We start from the raw sequence: 23,299 nt of genomic DNA on the forward strand, positions 1-23,299 counted from the left end.
CCGGCGCCGCAACAGACGGTGGACGGACGGCGGGCGGCCCATCCCCTCCGCGCGCCCCTCCCCTCCACGGCTGGCGCCTCCCAGCCCCGCCACCTCCGGCCCAGAGCCAGGGCTCGCGGGGTGGGCGCCACGGCAGGGGCGGGTCCGGGGGCGGTGGCCGCACGTGCGGACCGGCCGCGCCCCTCCTGGGCCGAGAGCTCCCGACTGCTGCCCACTGCCCGCATCGGCACCTAGGGCGTCTCGGCCCGGCGCTGCCGTCCCACGCGCCCAGGAGTGTGCCACGTGCGCCGCCCGCCCCAGGAAGGACGCCCGTCGGCCCGCACAGCGCCAGGCGCCCCTCGCCCACCCACTCCGTTCTGCTCTTTCTGCAAACATTATTTTTGGTGGTGGGGCAGTGGTTGCCCGCTAAGAGTCGGACGCAGGGACAACGGTCACCCGCTCCTGCTCTCGTTCCGTTACCCTCAGGAGCACAGAGTCCTGGGCGCCGCGGAGACCCGGCGCGCCCCGCCGCGGCCGCCGGGGATTGGCTCCCGGCAAGCCCCGCCCCGCGCTTCTCGCCCCGCGGGCTCCCAGGAGGCGGAGCGCGGAGTGAGAAAGCGCGAGGGCTGGGCGTCGCGACCGCTGGTTGACGCGAGACGAGGTAGGACTCCCGGCCCCAGGTCCCGGACTGCTGAGGGAGGGTTGGGGGTCAGCGGCGTCGTCAGGCAGCGATGGAAGCCGCCCTCGTCCCCATAGAAATGGGGAAAGGGGGCGCTGTTCCCGCGGGGCAGTCGCTCGCTCGAGTCGGGTGGGAGCTGACCTCCTAGTCGGGATCTGTGCAGGTGGGGAGCACAGTGTGCGGAACGGTGGCCACTTTATGGGAAAAGACGCCTGTGTCATTCCCCCTTTCCTTTGAAGCTGTTTAAAAACTTTCTGAGGCTGCGCGCGGTGTCTTATGGCGAAACTCCGTCTCTACTGAAAATACAAAAATTAGCCGGGCGTGGTGGCGCACGCCTGTAATCCCAGCTTATCGGGAGACTGAAGCAGAAGAGCTTGAACTGGGGAGGCAGAGGTTAAGGTGAGCCGAGATCGCCCCAGTATACTCCAGCCTGGGCGACAGTGTGAGACTCAGTCTCAAACACACACACACACACACACACACACACACACACACTTTCTGGTTCAAAAAACAAAATTTAAACTTAGTTTACTAAACGGAAATCTTTTAGTTTAGCAAACTAAATGTGCTCCAGGGGCTGATCAACACCGAGTCCTCATGTGCAATTCATGGAAATGGAATGATGGCGGCCGTGGACAGCTTCGTGTGTGTGGGTGGTGCTTTGTGAGATGGGAAAGTGAAAGAAATGCATGCTCTTACTGACCATTCTTTAAAATGTGTGTTGACTTTTTTTTTTAAATAAAGCTTTATTGAGATATAATTCACACACCATAAAATTCACCCTTTTAAGTGTACACCTCAAGTGTTTTCAGTATATTTGGTGTGTTTACAGTACAACCATCACAACAATCTAATTTTAGAACATCTCCATCACCCTCAAAAGAAATCTCCCGTCAATTAGGAGTCGCTCCTCATTCCCCTCTCCATCTCTCAATCCTAGACAGCCACTAATTTACTTTCTGTCTGTACAGATTTGTCTCTTCAGGACTTTTCAGACAGGTGGAATCATGTAATATGTGGCCTTCTTTCCCTTAGCATCATTTTTGAGATTCGTCCAGGTTATATAGCATGTATAAGTACTTCATTCCTTTTATATTACCAAATAATATTCCATTGTGTAGACATACCACACTTCATTAATTAATCAGTTAATGGATATCTGGATTGTTCTCACTTTTTGGCTATTATGAGCAACACTAATATGAATATTTGTGGAAAAGTCTGTGTGAACATGTATTTGAATTTCTCTTGAATAGTTACCCAAGAATGGACTTGCTGGGTCATATGTTAATTCTCTGTTTAACTTCTTGAGAACCTGACAAACTTTTCCAGAGTGGCTGCACCATTTTACATTCCCACCAGCAATATGAGGGTTCCTGTTTCTTCATGTCCTCAACACTTGTTAGAGTCTTTTTACTCGTAGCCATCCTGGTTGATAAAACGTTTATCATTGTGGTTTTGATTTACATTTTCCTGATAGCTAAAGATGCAGAACATCTTTTCATGTGCTTATTGGCCGTTCGTTTATCTCTAGAGAAATGTCTAGCAGATCCTTTGCTTGATTTTTAATCGGTTTATTTTTTGTCTTTGTTGGTGAGTTGTAGGAGTTCTTTATGGATTCTTTAGGTCTTTTTAAAAACACAAATCCTGGCCAACATGGTGAAACCCTGTCTCTACTAAAAATAAAAATTAGCCAGATACGGTGGCACGTGTCTGTAGTCCCAGCTATCTGGGAGGCTGAGGTGGGAGAATCACTTGAACCTGGGAGGCAGAGGTTGCAGTGAGCAGAGATCACACCATTGCACTCCATCCTGGGTGAAAGAGTAAGAACTTGTCTCAACAATAACAACAACAACAAAAATAACACAAATAGGATACTTCTCCAGATCAAACAACAGAAGGAAATTCAGGACTTTGGAATCCTATCATTTGGATTCAAAACAAAAACAAACTTCTCCCATTTGTGAGCATAGATACTAAGTGATCTTGGCCAAATACTAGGTTATCGTACCTCTGGGACTTCACCTGTAAAATGGGTTAACAATGTCTCCCTCTTAGAGTTTGAGCGAGGATTAAATGAGACTGCGTATTAGCCGCTTAGCATAGTACCTGGCAGGCCCTTAAAGGCATCTTGGACAGATTTATGCCGGCCCTTGGCTTGGGAGGTCTCAGTGCCTGTTCTATTCCAGAAGCCCATAGACTTTTCCAGGAATTACCAGGAACTGGGACTAACATCCTAGATCTCTGATTTTGCCCAAAAACCTCTCCATTTTTATCCATCCATACCTAAGTCTTTTAATTATCTGAACTACTTTTAGTTCTATTTAGAATTGGTTGCAGCTAAAATTGTTGTTCCCTCCTACAGCTGGGCATAATTTAGAGAAGGAGTTACTGTTTTATTTTAAAATTTACTGTTTTAATTTATGTTTTCCCTAAAGTACAGGGGAAAAAAGCCCTTTAAAATGTCTTTGATAGCTTTGTTATCTATAGAAAGAGGACCAAAGCTTTGGAATCATAGGACTGAGTTATCTCAGTATCTTTTATAATTTTATAAAATCACCTGATATCCTTGAGCTTCATTTTCTCATCTGTAAAATGGGAAGATAATACTCATGGAGTTGTAGGAAAGTGCCAATAAAAGCCATAAAAATAAACACAATGGCCGAGTGTGGTGGCTCATGCCTGTGATCCTAGCACTTTGGGAGGCCAGATCACCTGAGGTCAGGAGTTTGAGACCATTCTGGCCAATGTGGTGAAACCCTGTCTCTGCTAAAAACACAAAAAATTAGCAAGGCATGGTGATGGGTGCCTATAATCCCATCTACTTGGGAGGCTGAGGCAGGAGAATCACTTGAACCCAGGAGGCGGTGGTTGCAATTAGCTGAGATTGCACTACTGCACTCCAGCCTGAACAACAAGAGTGAAACTTCATCTAAGAAAACAAAACAAAAAAACACCAAAATGGCTATCGTTTATTGAGGTCTTGACACATGACAAGCGCTTTAAGTGCAGTATCTCGCTTCACTGCCATGATCTATGACATGGGTGTTTTGATTCTGACTGGACAGATGAAATTTCCAAGGTCTCTGGGGCAGACTTACAGATGCATCTAACTCCAAAAGTACTGTTCTTTCCACTGTGCAGAGCTGTGTGTGGTTTTCATTATTTTATTTTATTTTTTATTGCATTTTAGGTTTTGGGGTACATGTGAAGAACATGCAAGATTGTCGCGTAGGTACACACATGGCAGTGTGATGTGCTGCCTTCCTCCCCATCACCTATACTGTGTGTGGTTTTAAAGTTGCACATGCTCTCTGTATTTGTTTTCTATTTGCTTTCATAACAAAAGACGAAAACCTCAGTGGCTTAAACAACACAAATATATTATCCCACAGCTCTGTAAGTCACAAGATTGACACACATCTTTGTGGGCTAAAATCAAGGTTTCAGCAGGATTGTGTTCCTTCTGGAAGCTTTAATTGGAGAATCCATTTTCCTGACTTTTGCAGCTTCCAGACGCTGCCAGCATTCCTTGGCGTGTGGCCCCTTCCTCCATCTTCAAAGCCAACAACAGTAGTCGAGTCCTTCTCATGTCACATCACTCTAACTTTGCTTCTGTTATCACATCTCTCTCTCTCTCTTTTTTTGAGACATTGTCTCACTCTGTCACCCAGGCTGGAGTGCAGTGGCCCAATCTCGGCTCACTGCAACCTCTGCCTCCCGAGTTCAATCGATTCTCCTGCCTCAGTCTCCTGAGTAACTGGGATTACAGGTGCCTGTCACCACACCCAGCTAATTTTTGTAATTTTAGTAGAGATGGGGTTTGGCCAAGTTGGCTGGGCTGGTCTCAAACTCCTGACCTCTGGTGATCCACCCACCTTGGTATCTCAAAGTGTTGGGATTACAGAGGTGAGTCACCATGCCAGGCCTGTTTCGTCAGTTTATGGACAACCTTAACTCCATCTGCAACCTTGCCATGAAACCTAATATATTCATAGGTTCTAAGGATTAGGATGTGTACTGCTTTTGAGGGGCATTATTCTGCTTACCATATTACCTATTCAATGATTATATAGTGGTGGATTATCCTGGCATTCCTCTAACTGTGGCCCTTCGGCTTTGCAGGAAATCCTGTTGGAAAGCAACTGCAGCATGTAAGTCCCTTCCCTTTGCTCATAAGCAAGCCTCACTCCATCGCCTAGCCTTCTCTTTCTCCCATTCCTGCCTTACCGTGCCCAGGGCTTAAGAATCACCCTATCATCTCTTGCTGGTCAATCCTAACCCTAAGTATGCTTTAACTGTTAGTGATTTAAAAGGTCCAGTGGCAGGCTTCTTGGCTTGGAGCCTGGTTCTGGGAGGAGGAAGGGAAGCCCTTGGTCAGGAAGGGGAAAGGAGGTTTATGCAAGGCCCCTCTGCTTATGCCTGGCACGTGTTTCCTTTTGTCGGAGTCTGAGCTTGGGAGGTTCAGTGCTGACACCTGTTTTTGACAGGTCCTGGAACAGCAGTGACTCTGAACCTTCTGCTAAACTGGTTGGGAAGAATGGAGTATTGGAGGAGCAGAAATCTCCAGGTAAGTTAGGCTGGGTGATTTGCTGATGCTGGGACTCTCATCCTATAACCTGGATCCCAGTTAATGGTTCCCAGTCTGCCCAGTTTCTGTTCAATGTGAAACTTGGGATCTGCTTAGCTGCTGCTCTTCTTCCAGTCAGCCACCATGTTTCCTGTCGCATGAAGGATGTGGCCCCTGCTGCTGCTGCGATGCAGACCCTTACTCTCTGGTGCACCTGCCACTCCTGACCCTGTGCTTCTGTTTCATTTGTGCCTTATTCCAGTTTGCTCTCTACAATCTCCAAAGTGATCTTTCTGAAACCGAGGTTTATTGACACTCACTTGCCAGTTACAGCCCCCACCCACATCTCCCAGCCAGTGGAATAAACTGTTACTGCTGTAGTACAGCCTTCCATGATTTCGTAGTTTGGCTCCACCTGCCTTTCTAGCCTCCTCTCTCACCACTTGCTGCATGAAGTGTGCAATCCACCTGGCACCCAGTACTGGCCATGAGCAGTTTCCCAAATCTGCTGAGCTTTTTCATATCTCCATGTCCTGGCATGGGCTGTTCATCTGCTTGGATTCCCTTCAGCCTCCCTCCTGCATTTCCCTGGCCCCCTGCATGTTCCCCACTGTCTGCTTAATGTTAACTTGGGGAACCACAACCCCATGGGTCCCAAAACACTTCCTAATAACACCCTCACTTCATAATAACTTGCCAGTGAATTCCTGGTGTGCCCATGGCTCTCTGTCCCTGCAGAGTGATCCCTGCCAGGAAGGCAGGGATATGCACAGTCAGCATATCCCTTATCATGGACCACTCCTTAATATTGATAAGTGTTGCTAAATGATTGGGTACAGTATAGCCATTCAGTGTTCATGGGGGTGGGGGCATGTTTGTAGGCATGTATGTGCATGGGAATATTTAAAAAATTTTTTTTATCAATTTTTTTTTTTTTTTTTTTTTTGAGACGGAGTTTCGCTCTTGTTACCCAGGCTGGAGTGCAGTGGCACGATCTCGGATCACTGCAATCTCCGGCTTCCCGAGTTCAAGTGATTCTCCTGTCTCAGCATCCCAAGTAGCTGAGATTACAGGCACATGCCACCATGCCCAACTAATTTTGTATTTTTAGTAGAGATGGGGTTTCTCCGAGGACTTTGGGAGACTGAGCTAGGAGGATTGCTTGAGCCCGGGAATTTGAGACCAGCCTGGGCAACACAGAGAGACCTTATCTCTATCAAAAAAAAAATATTCAGGCATGGCACCATGTCCCTTTAGTCCCAGCTACTTGGGAGGCTGAGGTAGGAGGATTGTGTGGAGTTGGGTGGTCAAGGTTGTAGTGAGTTATGATCATATCACTGCACTCCAGCCTTGTGACAGAGCAAGACTCTGTCTCAAACAAAAAAAAAAAAAAAGAAAAAGAAATAGAAAAAGTGAATTATGTGTTCTAAGTCCCATTTAATGCTGTTTTTCTTCTTAGGATTCAAGAAAAGAGAGACAGAGGTGTATGTTGGCAATCTTCCACTGGACGTTTCTAAGGTATTTATTCTCACAATAGGCTGCTTGTCTCCCTACGCCTTCCCCATATGACTTAGTAACCTGCTAGTAACTTAATTTCCCCAGTTTCTTAAAGACGTTTGAGAGCTATGATAGTGCAAACAGTCACTCATTGGTAACTGGTAACCAGCGCATCAGTTGGCCCAGGAGTTTCCTACTTTTAGCATTGAAATGCTAAACTGGCATCCCGGGTGGTTAGCCCCACTCTTTATCCTTGTACACCTGGATGGCTGGTCAGCCTACTTGGCATTTTGGGTTGAGGCAGCTTCATTTTAGGGAGGGACCTTGTTAGGGCTCAGCTGCTGATCCTTTGGCAATAGAGAGCCCTATTTGACTTTGAAATGAGCTGATTCGGTCAGTGGGCTGTGTTACTAGGACTTAGAGAGTAGGATGTAAGCAATCGCATTTTTGACCCCAGGAACCTTACTGTCTCTTTGGGGCGGCCAGACCAACAAACCTGAAATAGTTACAACACAATATAAATGCTTAAATTTTGTAGCAAATGCATTTGACATACAGATGAAAGGAGAATGAAAGTGTGATCTATCAAAGCGCCCCCTGATGCTCTTTTGGGCATCTACTACATACAAAATATTGTGTCCCCCCTTTGGCGTGCTTAAAGATCAACAGCCTAGTCCTTGCCTTCAAGGAGCTCAGTCCTGGAAGAAGGATGAGAGAAACTCACCTCTGTGGAACCCCTGTAGCATGCCAGGCATTTTTCAAAATTTTCATGATTTCCATGTTCCCTTGCCAGCCAGTTACACACTCAGTCATCTCTGCCCAAGTTGTACTTTCTTCCTTTACACCATTTACTACATTCTAACCGTCAGGTATGCTCTAGGAAATGAGCTACATGCTTCGTTCATGTGTTTTTTTTAAGTTATTATTGTAACTCTGGGTGGTGGTAATGCCCTCATCTTGGAGCTGAGGCTGCCAAGGCTCTGAGAGGTCAAGTCCCTCAGCTAAGTATACATACCTAGTGAGCGGTCAGTTACGAGTCAAATCCAGGCTCAGTTGCTCCCGGGTCCCATGTTTCTTGCTTTGTGCCAAATCATGTAACCTATAAGATGTGGAAATAACACGCCAAATGAAAGATGGGCCTATTATGTTTTGTCTGACAGAGAGAAGAAAATGGTATTGGAGCATAGTAAGTCATTTTGATCCAATAAATGAAATCATATTCAATCAAAGGGGCAGGGTGGGGGATTCCTTGCACCTGGTAGATGAGCGTACTGGGGCTGGTTCTCCTTCCCCATTTTGGCAGTCTGGTCCAACCTGTTGTTGACAATGAAGTGGGCAGAGGAACCCTACATGTGTTTCCTACAGTGGTCTGGGGAGGTGAGATGCTGAGCAATGCTGCCACCTCTCTGTCCCTTCTCCCTGTAGACCCCATTCCAGAGCCCAGCACCTGGGGCTTGCTTTTCCATGCTGTCCCTCACCATGGTAAGGGAACATTCGGTCCTCGTCCCCTTCACAGAAAGCGGCAGCCCTCCCCATAGTGCTTTCTTTCAGCTCAAACTTGGACCAGCCTCATAGGAAAGATTTGAGCTGTGCTTTAGATAAGGAGTAGGGTTTTGTTTTTGTTTTTTGAGGTGGAGTTTCACTCCAGCCCAGGCGTGATCTTGGCTGGCTGCAACCTCTACCTCCCGGGTTCAAGCGATTCTCCTGCCTCAGCCTGCTGAGTAGCTGAGATTACAGGCCTGTGCCACCACGCTCAGCTAATTTTGTACTTTTAGCAGTGGTGGTGTTTCTCCATGTTGGTCAGGCTGATCTTGAACTCCCGACCTCAGGTGATCTGCCCACCTCAGCCTCCCAAAGTGCTGGGATTACAGGTGTGAGCCACCGTGCCCGGCCAGGAGTAGGGTTTTAAAAAGAAATTTTCAGACCAGGTACGGTGTTTACAGCTATAATCCCAGTACTTTGGGAGGCTGAAGCAGAAGGATCACTTGAGCCCAGGAGTTCAGGACCAGCCTAGGCAACATAGTGAGACCATGTCTCTTTAAAAAAAAAAAAAAGGACAACAGATGCTGGAGAGGATGTGGAGAAATAGGAACACTTTTACACTGCTGGCGGGAGTGTAAATTAGTTCAACCATTGTGGAAGACAGTGTGGCGATTCCTCAAGGACCTAGAAATAGAAATTCCATTTGACCCAGCAATCCCATTACTGGATATATTTCCAAAGGACTATAAATCATTCTACTATAAGGACACATGCACACGAACATTCATTGCAGCACTGTTTACAATAGCAAAGACCTGGAACCAACCCAAATGCCCATCGATAGACTGGACTGGGAATATGTGGCACATATACACCATGGAATATTATGCAGCAATCAAAAACGATGAGTTCGTGTCCTTTGTAGGGTCATGGATGAATCTGGAGAACATCATTCTCAGCAAACTCACACAAGAACAGAAAATGAAATACCGCATGTTCTCACTCATAGGCGGGTGTTGAACAATGAGAACACATGGACACAGGGAAGGGAGTACTACACACTGGGGTCTATTGGGGGGAATAGGGGAGGGACAGTGGGTGGGGGAGCTGGGGAGGGATAGCATGGGGAGAAATGCCAGATTTGGGTGAAGGGGCGGAAGGCAGCAAATCACACTGCCATGTGTGTACCTATGCAACTATCTTGCATGTTCTGCATATGTACCCCAAACCCTAAAATGCAATAAAAAAAAAAGATAAAAGAAATTTCTCATGATAATGTTAATACTCTGTAACAAACTGGCCTGCAGCTCTTTCCAGGTTCCTGGTAGAAGACACGAGAATCTTGGGTCAGAGCTGAAAGATCATCTACTACAGTAGCCAGTATTTAAAAAATTTTTAATTTAATTAACTGAAAAATATATAGATATTATTCTATACTATATTCAATATATTTAATGTTTTTTAAAATACAGATATTAACATTTTAAAAATATAGATATTAAATAATCTATATATTATTTAATTTGATTAACATTTGAAAAATATAGATAGTAATGTTTTTAAAAATATAGGTATTATACCTTAAAATTTACCATTAATGTTTTTTTTTTTTTGAGACAGAGTCTCACTTTGTCACCCAGGCTGGAATGCAGTGGTGCGAGCTCAGCTCGCTGCAACTTCTGTCCTCAAGGCTCAAGCAATCCTCCCACCTCAGCCTCCCATGTAGCTGGGACTACAGGTGTGCACCACCACACCCGGCTATATTTTTGTATCTTTAGTGGAGACGGAGTCTCATCATGTTGCCCAGCCTGGAAAATTTACCATTTAAAGATGTGCACAATTCGGGCCAGGTGTGGTGGCTGATGCCTGCAATCCCAGCACTTTGGGAGGCTGAGGTGGGCGGATCACCTGAGGTCAGGAGTTTGAGACCAGCCTGGTCAGCATAGTGAAACTCTACCTCTACTAATAATACAAAAATAGCCAGGTGTGGAGGCACGCACCTGTAATCCCAGCTACTCAGGAGGCTGAGGCACGTGAATCACTTGAGCCCAGGAGTTAGAGGATGCAGTGAGACTAGATCAGGCCACTACACTCCAGCCTGGGCAACAGTGAAACCGTGTCTCCAAAAAAACCACAGAAAGTACAGTTCAATTATTAGTATGTTCACAGATTGTGCAACCATCAGTACTAATCTCTGAACATTTTCATCACCCCAAAATAAACCTTATATCCATTAGCGGTCCTTTCCCTTCCCCCTTCCTCCCAGCTCCTGATAACCACGAATCTACTTTCTGTTTCTTAAGGATTTCCTATTCTGGACATTTTATACAAATAGAATCATACAATGTGGAATTTTGTGTTTTCTTTCACTGAGCATGTTTTTGGGGTTCATCTGTATTAGAGTGTGTCTTAGTACTTTGTTCCTTTCTCTGGCAGAATAATATTTTGTTAAACAGATATGCTGCATTTTGTTCATCCATCAGTTTTACATTTAGGATGTTTCTGCTTTTTGGCTATTATGAATAATGCTGCTATGCACATTGGTTCAGAAGTTTTTGTCTGAACATATGTTCTAGTTCTCTTGGATATATACCCAGGAGCAGAATTGCTGGATCACATGGTAACCCTGTCTTTAACTTTTTAAGGAACTGCCAAACTGGTTTTCAAAGTAGCTGCGCCATTTTGCATTCATATCAGCAATGCATGAGGATTCCCATTTCTCTGCTTTGTTGCCATGGCCTGCTGTCGTCTTTTTTCATTATAGCTGTCTAGTGGATGTGAAGTGGCATCTCATGGTTTTGACTTGCTTTTCTTTTCTTTTTTTTTTTGTGACGGAGTTTCACTCTTGTTACCCAGGCCAATGGCTGGAGTGCAATGGCGCAATCTCGGCTCACTGCAACCTCCACCTCCTGGGTTCAGGCAATTCTCCTGCCTCAGCCTCCTGAGTAGCTGGGATTACAGGCAGGCGCCACCATGCCCAGCTAATTTTTTGTATTTTTAGTAGAGACGGGGTTTCACCATGTTGACCAAGATGGTCTCGATCTCTTGACCTCGTGATCCACCTGCCTCAGCCTCCCAAAGTGCCGGGATTACAGGCTTGAGCCACCGTGCCTGGCCCTGCTTTTTCTTAATAACTAATGAGCATCTTGTCATATGCTTATTGGCCATTTGTATATCTGTTCTGGAGAAATGTCTGTTCAAATCCTTTGTCCATTTTTGGTTTGTTTTTTTTTTGTTTGAGACAGAGTCTCCCTCTGTCACCCATGCTGGAGTGCAGGGGCATGACCTTAGCCCACTGTAACCTCTGCCTCACAGGGCTCAAGTGATTTTGTATCTCAGCCTCCTGAGGAGCTGGGATAACAGGCTTGTGCCACTACACCTGGCTAATATATATATATATATATATAGAGAGAGAGAGAGAGAGAGAGAGACGGAATTTCACTCTTGTTGCCCATGCTGGAGTGCAGTGGCATGATCTCGGCTCACTGCAACCTCTGCCTCCTGGATTCAAGTGATTCTCCTGCCTCAGCCTCCTAAGTAGCTGGAATTACATGCATGTGCCACCATACCTGGCTAATTTTGTATTTTTAGTAGAGACGAGGTTTTTCCATGTTGGTCAGGCTGGTCTTGAGCTCCCGACCTCAGGTGATCCGCCTGCCTTGGCCTCCCAAAGTGCTGGGATTACAGGCATGAGCCACTATGCCCGGCCATACCTGGCTAATTTTTGTATTTTTAGTAGATATGGGGTTTGCCACGTTGACCAGGCTGATCTCGAACTTATGGCCTCAAGCGACCCACCTGCCTCGGCCTCCCAAAGTGCAGGAATTACAGGCATGAACCACTACGCTTGGCCACATTTTAAAATTTGTTTATTAGTCTTTTTTATTGAGTTGTGAGAGTTTTAAAAATATATTCTGAATACAAGTTCCTTACCAGATACATGATTTGCAAATATTTTGTGTTCTTTTTTTTCTTTTTTTTTGGGCAGGAGGGTCTCACTCTGTCACCCAGGCTGGAGTGCAGTGGCACCATCACAGCCCACTGCAGCCTCGACTCCCAGACTCAAGTGATCCTCCCACCTCAGCCTCCCATGTAGCTGGGAGCACAGTCGCTGGGACCACAGGCGCACCACCATGCCAGGCTAATTTATTTTTATTTTTTTGTAGAGATGGGATCTCACTGTATTGCGCAGGCTGCTCTCAAACTTCTGGGGTCAGATGATCCTCCTGCCTCGGGCTCCCAAAGTGCTGGGATTTCATGTGTGAACCACTGGCCCTAGCTACCTATGATATTTTCTAAGACTTTAATAGTTTTAGCTCTTATTTTAGGTCTGTGATTTTTTTTTTTTTTTGAGACAGGGTCTTGATCTGTTGCCCAGGCTGGTGTGCAGTGATACCATCACAGCTCACTATGGCCTTGGCTTTCCAGGCTCAAGTGATCCTCCCACCTCAGCCTCCTGAGTAGTTGGGAGTGCAAGCACATGCCACAATGCCCAGCTAATTTTTTTGTTTTTTTATTTAGATGAAGTCTTGCTCTGTTGTCCAGGCTGGAGTGCAGTGGCACAATCTTGGCTCACTGCCACCTTTGCCTCCAGGATTCAAGTGATTCTCTTGCCCCAGCCTCCTGAGTAGCTGAAATTACAGGCATGTGCCACCACATCTGGCTAATTTTTTGTATTTTTAGTAGAGACGGGGTATTACCATGTTGGCCAGGCTGATCTCAAACTCCTCACCTCAAGTGATTCCCTTCGCCTTGGCCTCCCCAAGTGCTGGGATTACAGGCATGAGCTACTGTGCCCAGCATTTTTTTGTATATTTTGTGGAGATGGGGTTTCACCTTGTTGCCCAGGCTGATTTTGAACTCCTGAGCTCAAATGATCTGCCCACCCTGGCCTTCCAAAGTGCTGGGATTATAGGCATGATCCACCGCATCTGGCCAGGTCTGTAATTCTTTTTGAATTATTTCTTGTGTATGGTGTGAGGTAGGGTTCTGACTTCATTCTTTTGCATGTGGATATACAGTTATCCCAACATCATTTGTTGGCAAGACTGTTCTTTCCCCATTTCATTATCTTGGCACTCCTGTCAGAAATCAGTTGACTATCAATGCAACAGTTACTTTGGATTTGCATTCTGTCCCATTGATCTGTGTGTCCTTATGCTGGCACTGCATTTACTTACTGTAGGTTTAGAAAGTTTCTTGCTTTTTTTTTTTTTTGAGACGGAGTTTCGCTGTTGTTACCCAGGCTGGAGTGCAATGGCACGATCTCAGCTCACCACAACCTCTGCCTTCTGGGTTCAAGTAATTCTCCTGCCTCAGCCTCCCGAGTAGCTGGGACTACAGGCACGCACCACTATGCCCAGCTAATTTTTGTATTTTTAGTAGAGACGAGGTTTTACCTCATTGACCAGGATGGTCTCGATCTCCTGACCTCGTGATCCACCCGCCTCGGCCTCCCAGAGTGCTGGGATTATAGGCGTGAGCCACTGCACCCGGCCTAGAAAGTTTCAAAATCAGTCACCCATTCACTCTTGAACCCACTAGTTTGCTTTCTGTCCTCACCAGTTTTCTGAAACTTTTTGCTGAGTGTACAAGTAACTTACATGATGCCAAATGGATTAGAAATGCTCAAATGCACTCTGTTTCCATAATTATAGATTTTAAAACCTTACACACAAAAATCTGTAAGTACAGGCTAAAATATAAGAAATACTACTTTTAAATGCATAGTTGATTCCTAAGAAGGTAAGAGAAATCATGACTTCAAACTGTATTTGAGGCCTGTACCTTTCTCTTGAACTCTAAACTTGTATATTCACTTTCCTGCTGGTTATGTCCACACGGATTACTAGTAGGCATTTCAAACTTCCGATGTCCCAAACGAGGCTCTTGGTATTCCCCAACCTACTCCTCCCACAGGCTTCCCTGTCTCTGTAAAAGACAGTGCCATTTTTCTCAGGCCCAAAATCTGAGACATATTTTCATCTCACACCTCATATTTTTCTCACACTTCACATTCAGTCTGTTGGCAGGTCATTTTGGCTCTACCTTAGTAATATACATAGACTCAAACAATCTTTTGTATAAGAAGGGAGGAAGCGAGTATAATATCTCTTTAAATTTGCAAGAAAACAAATAGAAGGATAGAAATGAAGATGGTTGTTACTTATAAGGGGAAGGAAGGAAGAAAGGGTAGAAGGAAGACATGCATGACTTCTGACTAGGAATATATAAACATTTTCATAATTCAAAAATAAAAATTGTACATTATAGCATTTTCTAGAAATGGAAAAGAAATTGGTTACATAACCAGTTTGGTGTCAGAGAGAGAAATACTGAACCTCAGAGTATGGTAGTTTGACTGTATATCTTCAGTAGGACATACTAAAGACCTGCAAAGAAATACACACACACACACACACACACACACACACACACACACACACACACACACTTTTTTAGACAGAGTCTCGTTCTGTCGCCCAGGCTGGAGTGCAGTGGCGCGGTCTCAGCTCACTGCAACTTCCACCTCCCTGGTTCAAGCGATTCTCCTGCCTCAGCCTCCCGAGTAGCTAGACTACAGGTATCCACCATCACGCCTGGCTAATTTTTTGTATTTTTAGTAGAGATGGGGTTTCACCATGTTACCAGGATGGTGTTGATCTCCTGACCTTGTGATCTGCCCGCCTCAGCCTTGCAAAGTGCTGGGATTACAGGCATCAGCCACCACGCCTGGCCAAGGAATCTTAAACTTATTCAATAGCTTTATTGTCAGTAATGATACCGATACTGTTATTTGAACTTGTTATGTATTTAAATTATGATAAAACAGTTATATTGTTAGGAATCAAGATTTTCAGCATAAGAGGAGAGAGATAAATGAAGTTAAAGAGAAATAAATAAAACAAATACGAATTGAAATCCTTAAGGATAATGTAATTTTTCTCCTCTTGTAAGGTGCATGTATTCTAGCTCGGTTCACTGAGAGACCTTGGAGCTCTAACTACGCAGCAGCAGTAGCACACCCGCTAGACTGTGTTCTTTCCCGCTAAAGAGAACCAGGTCCTCTTAGAGAAATGGCTGATTCCAGATCTGGAGCCGTTATGCCAGAGCTATCAAAGACTACTGAAGCTTAAATGAAAAGACAGAGCAGTTTTATTTAGAGCTGGTTTATTTTTTATTTTTTTGAGACTGAGTTTCGCTCTTGTTACCCAGGCTGGAGTGCAATGGCGCGATCTCAGCTCACCACAACCTCTGCCTCCTGGGTTCAGGCAATTCTCCTGCCTCAGCCTCCTGAGTAGCTGGGATCACAGGCACGCGCCACCATGCCCAGCTAATTTTTTGTATTTTTAGTAGAGATGGGGTTTCACCATGTTGACCAAGATGGTCTCGATCTCTTGAGCTTGTGATCCACCCGCCTCGGCCTCCCAAAGTGCTGGAATTACAGGCGTGAGCCACCACACCCAGTGAGAGCTAGTTTATTTAGAGGTGGAGTTCTTGTATCTTGGAGTTCGTGCTGAAGCCTTGGCATGAGAAGCAGTGTAACGTTGGAGATTTGTTTTGGAATAGCCTAGTGGCCAGGAGAGGTTATGATGAAATGGGAGTGGCCATGAACTGAGAATTGCTGAGGCTGAGTGATAGGCGCATAGCGATTTATAATACTATTTTCTCTATTTTTATTCCGATTTGAATGTTTCCAAATAAAAATAAAACAAGACAAGAGCAAGCGAAGAGGGCGTCCCATGGGCCACAGATGGAGCTATTTGAGCATCAAGTACTACATTTGATTAAAATTCACCAATGATTTTAAAAAGCATTAATTTGTAATAATACCTAAAGAAAGGGGAAATAAATAACACTCACTGAATACAACTGAAAATGGAAAGATAATGGTTTATTAATATAAAACTTGATAATTAAAGAGAAGGAAGAGGTATTTATCTTGTTTTCCAACACCAATGTAATAATGTTTTCAGAGCAAACAACCCTAATGAGAGAAAGTTCTTTACAGAAGAACTCTAGTCATAAATGCAGAAGATATGATAGAATTAGAAAATGACCATTATGCAAACTCCAATAAAAATACCTGTTTCAGACAGTGGTTATCTGAGCTTGCTTAATTCATTAGGTAAAGTATCAATGGGCAGTTTTACAATGGAGGGATCAGGCTGTTACTAATTTTAGCCTCACTAAAAATGAGAGAACCAGATATGAGCCCCCTAAAAAGTGAGGCAAGATGAAGGTGACCACAGCATTTTAAAGTATTCTACCCCCCAAACAACACGTATACTAGTCAAGCTCCATGGCAGATTTGTAGTGAAAAGGAACTGCAGGGAGTAGAAGACCCAGATGATGCCGCCATAAAGCAGCAGCACTCTTGTCTGTAGAACAGCTGACCTGGTTTCCAGAACAAGTCAATCATGAAAAAATTAAAGTAGATCTGATAGAGATTTAAGGAGACCTGGAAGAAACTTAGAGGCCTGGCACAGTGGCTCATGGCTATAATCCCAGCACTTTGGGAGGCCTAGGCAAGTGGATCACTTGAGATCAGGAGTTTGAGACTACCCTGGCCAATATGGTGAAATCCCATCTCTACTAAAAGTGCAAAAATTAGCCAGACATGGTGGCAGCTGCCTGTAATTCCAGCTACTCAGGAGGCTGAGACAGGAGAATTGCTTGAACCTTGGAGGGAGAGGTTGCAGTGAGCCAAGATTGCATCACTGCAGACCAGCCTGGGTGACAGAGCAAGACTCTGTCTCAAAAATAAAATAAAATAAAAATAGAAGAGACTTAGAAATGATAACAAAATACAAAGAGTAGGTTTTGTTTTGATCCAGTTTTGGACAAAACAATACGAGAACAATGTTTCTGAGATAATCGGTGAGGATTACCTTTTAGTTGATGGTATGACATTACTGTTTTTCTTAGTTTGATAATGGCATGTCTAGGGAGAAAATGCCTCTGAGGAGTAGGCTGAAGTATTGAAGGTGAAATGATAGAGTAGCTGGGATTCCCTGACACTGGCGAACGAGGGCTGGAGAGACAGGTGAGACACACCGAATGGGGGTGCTGGTGGAAGCATGGTGATGGGCTCGTGGGAGTTCATTGCACTCTCTACTTCTGTGCATGTTTGGCGTTGTTTTATAACAAAAAGTTACCTATATCCAGAACCTGGGCACCTCGTGTCATGCCGCTGCTTGCCCCCTGGCTGCCCACTGCCGTCTCACCTGGATTACTGCCAGGGCTTTTAGCTCATTTCTCTTTCTCTTTTTTTATTTTTATCTTTTGAGACAGAGTCTTGCTCTGTCATCCAGGCTGGAATGCAGTGGTGCAGTTATGGCTCCCTGCAACCTCGACCTCTCAGGCCCAAGCAAGCCTCCTTGTAGCTGGGACTACAGGAACACATCACCATACCCAGCTTGCTTGCTTGCTTATTTATTTGTTTGTTTGTTTATTTATTTATATTCACTCTGTCGCCCAGGCTGGAGTACAGTGGTGTGATCTCTGCTCACTGCAACCTCTGCCTCCCAGTTTTAAGAGATCCTCCTGCCTTAGCCTCCTGTGTAACTAGGGTTATAGGCGTGCATCACCATGCCTGGCTAATTTTTGTATTTTTAGCAGAGCCACTATGTTGGCCAGCCTGGTCTTGAATTCCTGACCTCAAGTGATCTGCCCGCCTTGGCCTCCCAGAGTGCTAGGATTATAGGAGTGAGCCACCGTGCTCGGCCTCCGGCTAATTTATTTTTATTTTTTGTAGAGACAGCATTTCACCATGTTGCTCAGGCTGGTCTCGAACTCCTGGGCTCAAGTGTACTGTCGGCCTCAGCCTCCCAAAGTGCTGGGATTACAGGTGTGAGCTACCATGCCCAGCCAGCTCTTCTCTTTTCTGCCCTGTTCACCTGCAGTCTAATCTTAACATAGCAGCCAGAGTGACCCCATCAAGTGGCAAGCCTGTCTTGGACCCCTCCACTCAGAAGCCTCTAATGGCTTTCCTTTCTATTTAGGAAGAGCACAGCCCCTTGTGGTCTTTCGTGAACCACTCCCTGTGCCCGCTGCACTCCTGCCTTCTTCCTTGTTTGCTCCACAGCAGCCTCTCTGGCCACCTTGCTCAACCCAGAACCTGCTGTAAGCTCTTACAGCTGCAGTTTCCTCTGCTTGCTGCTCTGCTTCGGAGGTGGCCTTCTCAGAGGCCCTCCCTGGCTGTTCATTCTCGGTTGCAGCTCCCATTCTTCCTGTCCTTCCTGGTCTTTGTCTCCTTGATACTTACACCATCGAACTCACCATACATGCTGCTTATTATTCCTTTTATTTTTTATTTTAATTTTTTGAGACGGAATTTCGCTCTTGTCACCCAGGCTGGAGTGCAGTGACGTGATCTTGGCTCACTGCTACCTCCACCTCCCAGGTTCAAGTGATTCTCCTGCCTCAACCTCCTGAGTAGCTGGGATTACAGGCACCCACCACCATGCCTAGCTAAATTTTATATTTTTTAGCAGAGATGGGGTTTCGCCGTGTTGGCCAGGCTGGTCTTGAACTCCTGACCTCAGGTGATCCAACCGCCTCGGCCTCCCAAAGTGCTGGGATTACAGGTGTGAGCCACTGCACCCGGCCACCTGCTACTTACTCCTCTTAGTGATGATCTCTTCCCCCCAGAAGATGAGCCCAGGAGGGCTAGGCTTTCTGCACCTAACACATTTCTAGCACAGAGTGGGCACCTAATAAATATCTGTTGAATGAAATAGTGAGAGGAAGTGAAGGTAGCATAGATGACTTTTTCAAGGATTTTCATCAAATAGGAGAGTAGGAAGATGAAGTGGTAGCAGGAGGGATGTATGGGGTCAGAGGCGTTATGTGTGATAAGACTTTACTTGGTGAATTTTTATGCTCATCCAGTGGAGAGGGAAACGGATGCTGGGAAGAGAGCTGATTTAGCAGCAGAGGCCTCGAGAAGGTGAGAAGGAAAGGATGGGGCAGGGACAGGTCTTCCCTGTAGAGGGATGAGTACAGATGTAGGGGTGGTAGGAGAATGGAAATTCCCCTTTGGTTGCTTCTCTTTTCTCAGTGAAATAAAAATCAGGGTTCTCCGCTGAGTAGAAAGGGTGTGCCAAGTATGTGCAGTAGTTTTTTTCTGGGAGAGTGGGGGGCTAATGATGAGTAGGTGGTGGGAATGCTGTGAAGTGCTGGACATCAGGTGTTGATTGCACTGATACACCCCAGCATCTAAGCTGGTTAGTGAGCACAGCAGGGGGCCAGGTGCGTTGAACAGTGGCTCCTGCCTGTCATCGCAGCCCTTTGGGAGGCCCAAGCGGGTGGATTGTTTGAGCTTAGGAGTTTCACATTAGCCTGGGAAACATGACAAAATTCATCTCTATAAAAAAATACTAAAATTAGCCAGGCATGGTGGTGCACACCTGTAGTCCCAGCTACTTGGGAGGCTGAGGTGGGAGGTTGGCTTGAGCCTGGGTGGCGGAGGCTGCAGTGAGCCAAGATCACACTACTGCACTCCAGCCTGGTCATCAGAGCCAGACCCTGTCTCCAGAAAAAAAAAAAAAAAGGCACAGCAAGGACATTGCGGGTTTGGGTGGAGCAGTATGGTTAGGAGAAAAGTGGCAGAGTCAGGAGTTTGCAGGAGGGTGGGAAGTGGCAGAGTCTGAAGAGTCACGGTACTGGGGAGTGGAGTTGGAGAACCAGACGTACGAGCAGGAAAGATGGGAGGGGGTCAGAGAGTGCGGGGTTCCATGGTGTCGTGTGGGGGTAGGCATTGGGAATGATTGTGTCTAGGGGTTGCCCTGGAAAGCAGGGAGCTGAGGTGCTGGGCAGGTGGCTGTTGGTCCCTCACCTTCTGTCTGTGTGTTTGTGGCTTGCCTTGATCACGTCCATGTTGGTGTGTGCAGCTCTAGGCAGTAATTTGGGCTGTTGCCTAATATTCCTTTGTATGAATCCACCACAGTGTGTTTATGTGCAAATAGACATTCCTGTTCTTAGGCTGTATCATATGAAATCACTGGTGTTGGACCATTTTTAAATCTACAAAATCCTCAGTTTCACATGGTTCAAATAAATATTTTCCTAGTTTTTGCTACCTCAAACAGCTTCAGTGAACCAGCTTGTACACATAATGGTGTGCGAAGTGTGAGTGCCTCTGGGATCTGTACTGAAGCATGGGGCCTCAGGGCCACAAGGGCCTCACAGCTGGACCAGGAAGGGGACTGACTTGCACTCCCACCAGCAGCACAGGGTTCCTCTATCACAAACACTTGGTGTTGTCCAGCTGTTAAATTGCTGCCTGTTGGATGGGCATGAAATTACTTGGCACATAGGTGGCTGCAGTAACCTCCTACCTGTCTGATGCAAAGTCAGTGGTCCTTAAATGCTGGCGCCTTAACTAATAGCAGACTATAGATCCCTTAAACCATGTGGTTGGTGGTGACTGACTGAAAGGAATGTGTCTTTAAGTGAAACAGGTTACAAAGCAGAAGGTACAGTGTGATCTCATGATATTTATAGTAGATGTGCAGTGTCCATGTTTTGGTGGCAGGATTATGGACAGTGCTTCTATTTTGCTTATTGGTGTTTTTAAAAATATTCTGCAATAAACATTCAATGTCTTTGTAATTAAAAAAACCCTAATAAGTTATTTTTATGATTTAAAATGAGATGTAAAATTCCCTACGGTGCATGAGGCAATTTTAGCTTAATGTACCAAACCTCCTTTCAAATCTGTAATTGATCAAAACATTTAAAAATAAACAAGTTAAACTGTTAAGGGGCAGGAGAAACTGTCAAAATTAGGGCATGCCTTCAGATTTTAGAAATTCCTAGTGATAATTATCAACTGTAGCAGCATCTGCTGACGGGGCACCCTCACTGATAACACTGAAATTCCATGGATGGGCCGGGCGAGGTGGCTTATGCCTGTAATCCCAGCTCTTTGGGAGGCCAAGGAGGGTGGTTCACCTGAGTTCAGGAGTTCAAGACCAGCCTGGCCAACATGGTGAAACCCCCATCTCTACTAAAAATACAAAAAATTAGCTGGGCGTGGTGGCAGGAGCCTGTAATCCTAGCTACTTGGGAGGCTGAGGCAGGAGAATCGCTTGAACCTGGGAGGCGGAGGTTGCAGTGAGAGCGCACCATTCATTGCACTCCAGCCTGGGCAACAAGAGCAAAACTCCATCTCAAAAAAAAAAAGAAAGAAAGAAAAGAAATTCTATGGATGAAAAGATCTCAGCCCTCTTTATGTCCACAAAATCCAGAATGGCTGCAAATGGTAATGACTGTTCTTCCTTTGTTTTCTTTGGGAAGCAGCTCCTTTCCTCCCTGTCCATTTTGCTGATCCACACACGCTGCAGTATTTGTGTGTGTGGTGGGGATTGAGGGAGATTCTTCTCACCCTCAGGTACATTTTCTGGAAACGCATACTTCCTGAATCTGATATCATGGAACAGCCATTTTCATTTTCAACCTTGGCTGTGTATTAAAATCATCTGAGGAGCTTAAAAAACACGGATGCTTTGGTCCCAACCCCAGCAGTTCTGATTTTGTGTACCTGGGGTGGGCTAGGTGTTGCGTTGGTAGTTAAAAGAGAAAAAATGATTACTCCCACCAGAGTGTTGTCTGTAGTCAGGATAGAGAACCATTGATGTGGCACAGTGGTTTGCATACTTTTTCTGTAAAGGGTCAGATAGTAAATACTTTTTGTTTTGTTTTTCCCTTTTTCTTTTTCTTTTTTTGTTGAATAAATAATTTTATTTTATTTTTTGAAAAAGAAAAAAAAAAGAATAAAAAAAAGAATGAAAGAGAGAAAGTAAGAGGAAGAGAAAGAGGGAGACAGAACGGGAGTGTGGCTTTATTGCCCAGGCTAGAATGCAGTCTAAACATGGATATTGAAAACCTCTCTTATGCCAATAATTGTGCTTAACAATGGAGACAGGAAGGAATAAGGGAGGAAAATAACAAACAAGCAGCCAACCAATGTTTCATTTAAACCTGTGAAATGCTATGCAATTACTGAGGGGTGATTTACTTCCAATTATGTGGTCACTTTAGAGTCGGTGTGATGTGGTACTGATAAGAATGTATGTTTTGTGTATTTGGGGTGGAGAGTTCTATAAATGTTTACTAAATTTACTTGTTCGGGTCTGAGTTCAAGTCCTGGATATCCTTGTTAATTTTCTGTCTTGTCAGTCTAATATTGACAATGTGATGTTAAAGTCTCCCACTATTATTGTGTGGGAGTCTAAGTCTCTTTATAAGTCATTAAGAACTTGTCTTGGCTGGGCACGGTGGCTCACACCTGTAATCCCAGCACTTTGGGAGGCTGAGTCTGGTGGATCACAAGGTCAAGAGATTGAGACCATCCTGGTCAACATGGTGAAACCCCGTCTCTACTAAAAATACAAAAAATTAGCTGGTCATGGTGGCGTGTGCCTGTAATCCCAGCTACTCAGGAGAATTGCCTGAACCCAGGAGGCGGAGGTTGCAGTGAGCCGAGATTGCGCCATTGCACTCCAGCCTGGGTAACAAGAGCGAAACTCCATCTCAAAAAAAAAGAACTTGTCTTATGTATCTAGGTGCGTATGTATTTAGGATCGTTAGCTCTTCTTGTTGCATTGAGCCTTTTACCATTATGTAATGTCCTGCTTTGCCTCTTTTGATCTTTGTTGCTTTAAAGTCTATTTTATCAGAGGTGAAAATTGCAACTCCTGCCTTTTATTTATTTATTTATTTTTGCTCTCCATTTTGTTGGTAAATCTTCCTCCATCCCTTTGTTTTGAGTCTTTGTGTGTCCTTGCATGTGAGATGGGTCTGGATGCAGCGTATTGATGGGTTTTGGCTTTCCATCCAATCTACCTGTCTGTGTCTTTTGATTGGGGGATTTAGTCAGTTTAAACTTAGGATTAATAATAATATATGTGAGTTTAATACTGCCATTTGATGCTAGCTGGCTGTTTTGCCCATTAGTTGATGTAAATTCTTCATTATATTGATGCGCTTTACTTTTTGATATATTTTTGGAAAGGCTGATACCAGTTGTTCCTTTCTACATGTAGTGCTTCTTTCAGAAGCTCTTGTAAAAGCAGGCCTGGTGGTGA

The 23,299-nt window shown here is 45.1% G+C and overlaps 1 protein-coding gene across 7 annotated transcripts in view; it reads left to right on the forward strand.

Moving 5' to 3' along the window:
* The first annotated feature begins 585 nt into the window (after nt 1–585).
* The window catches only part of TDRD10 (tudor domain containing 10), a 49,166-nt gene continuing 26,452 nt past the window's right edge, over nt 586–23,299 (forward strand). The window contains exons 1-5 of one of the 7 annotated variants that reach the window (XM_035279953.3): nt 586–640; nt 898–1,057; nt 4,784–4,812; nt 5,149–5,228; nt 6,688–6,746. In XM_035279953.3, the coding sequence (XP_035135844.1) occupies nt 4,811–4,812; nt 5,149–5,228; nt 6,688–6,746 (141 nt within the window). In that variant the 5' untranslated portion in view covers nt 586–640; nt 898–1,057; nt 4,784–4,810. Of the gene's footprint in view, nt 822–897; nt 1,058–3,851; nt 3,894–4,783; nt 4,813–5,148; nt 5,229–6,687; nt 6,747–23,299 lie in introns of those variants that run through there. The other 6 variants (XM_054247460.2, XM_054247459.2, XM_078355801.1 and 3 more) reach the window with 6 other exon arrangements.

Source organism: Callithrix jacchus, chromosome 18, assembly GCF_049354715.1.
Source record: "Callithrix jacchus isolate 240 chromosome 18, calJac240_pri, whole genome shotgun sequence".
Classification (NCBI taxonomy): domain Eukaryota; kingdom Metazoa; phylum Chordata; class Mammalia; order Primates; family Cebidae; genus Callithrix; species Callithrix jacchus.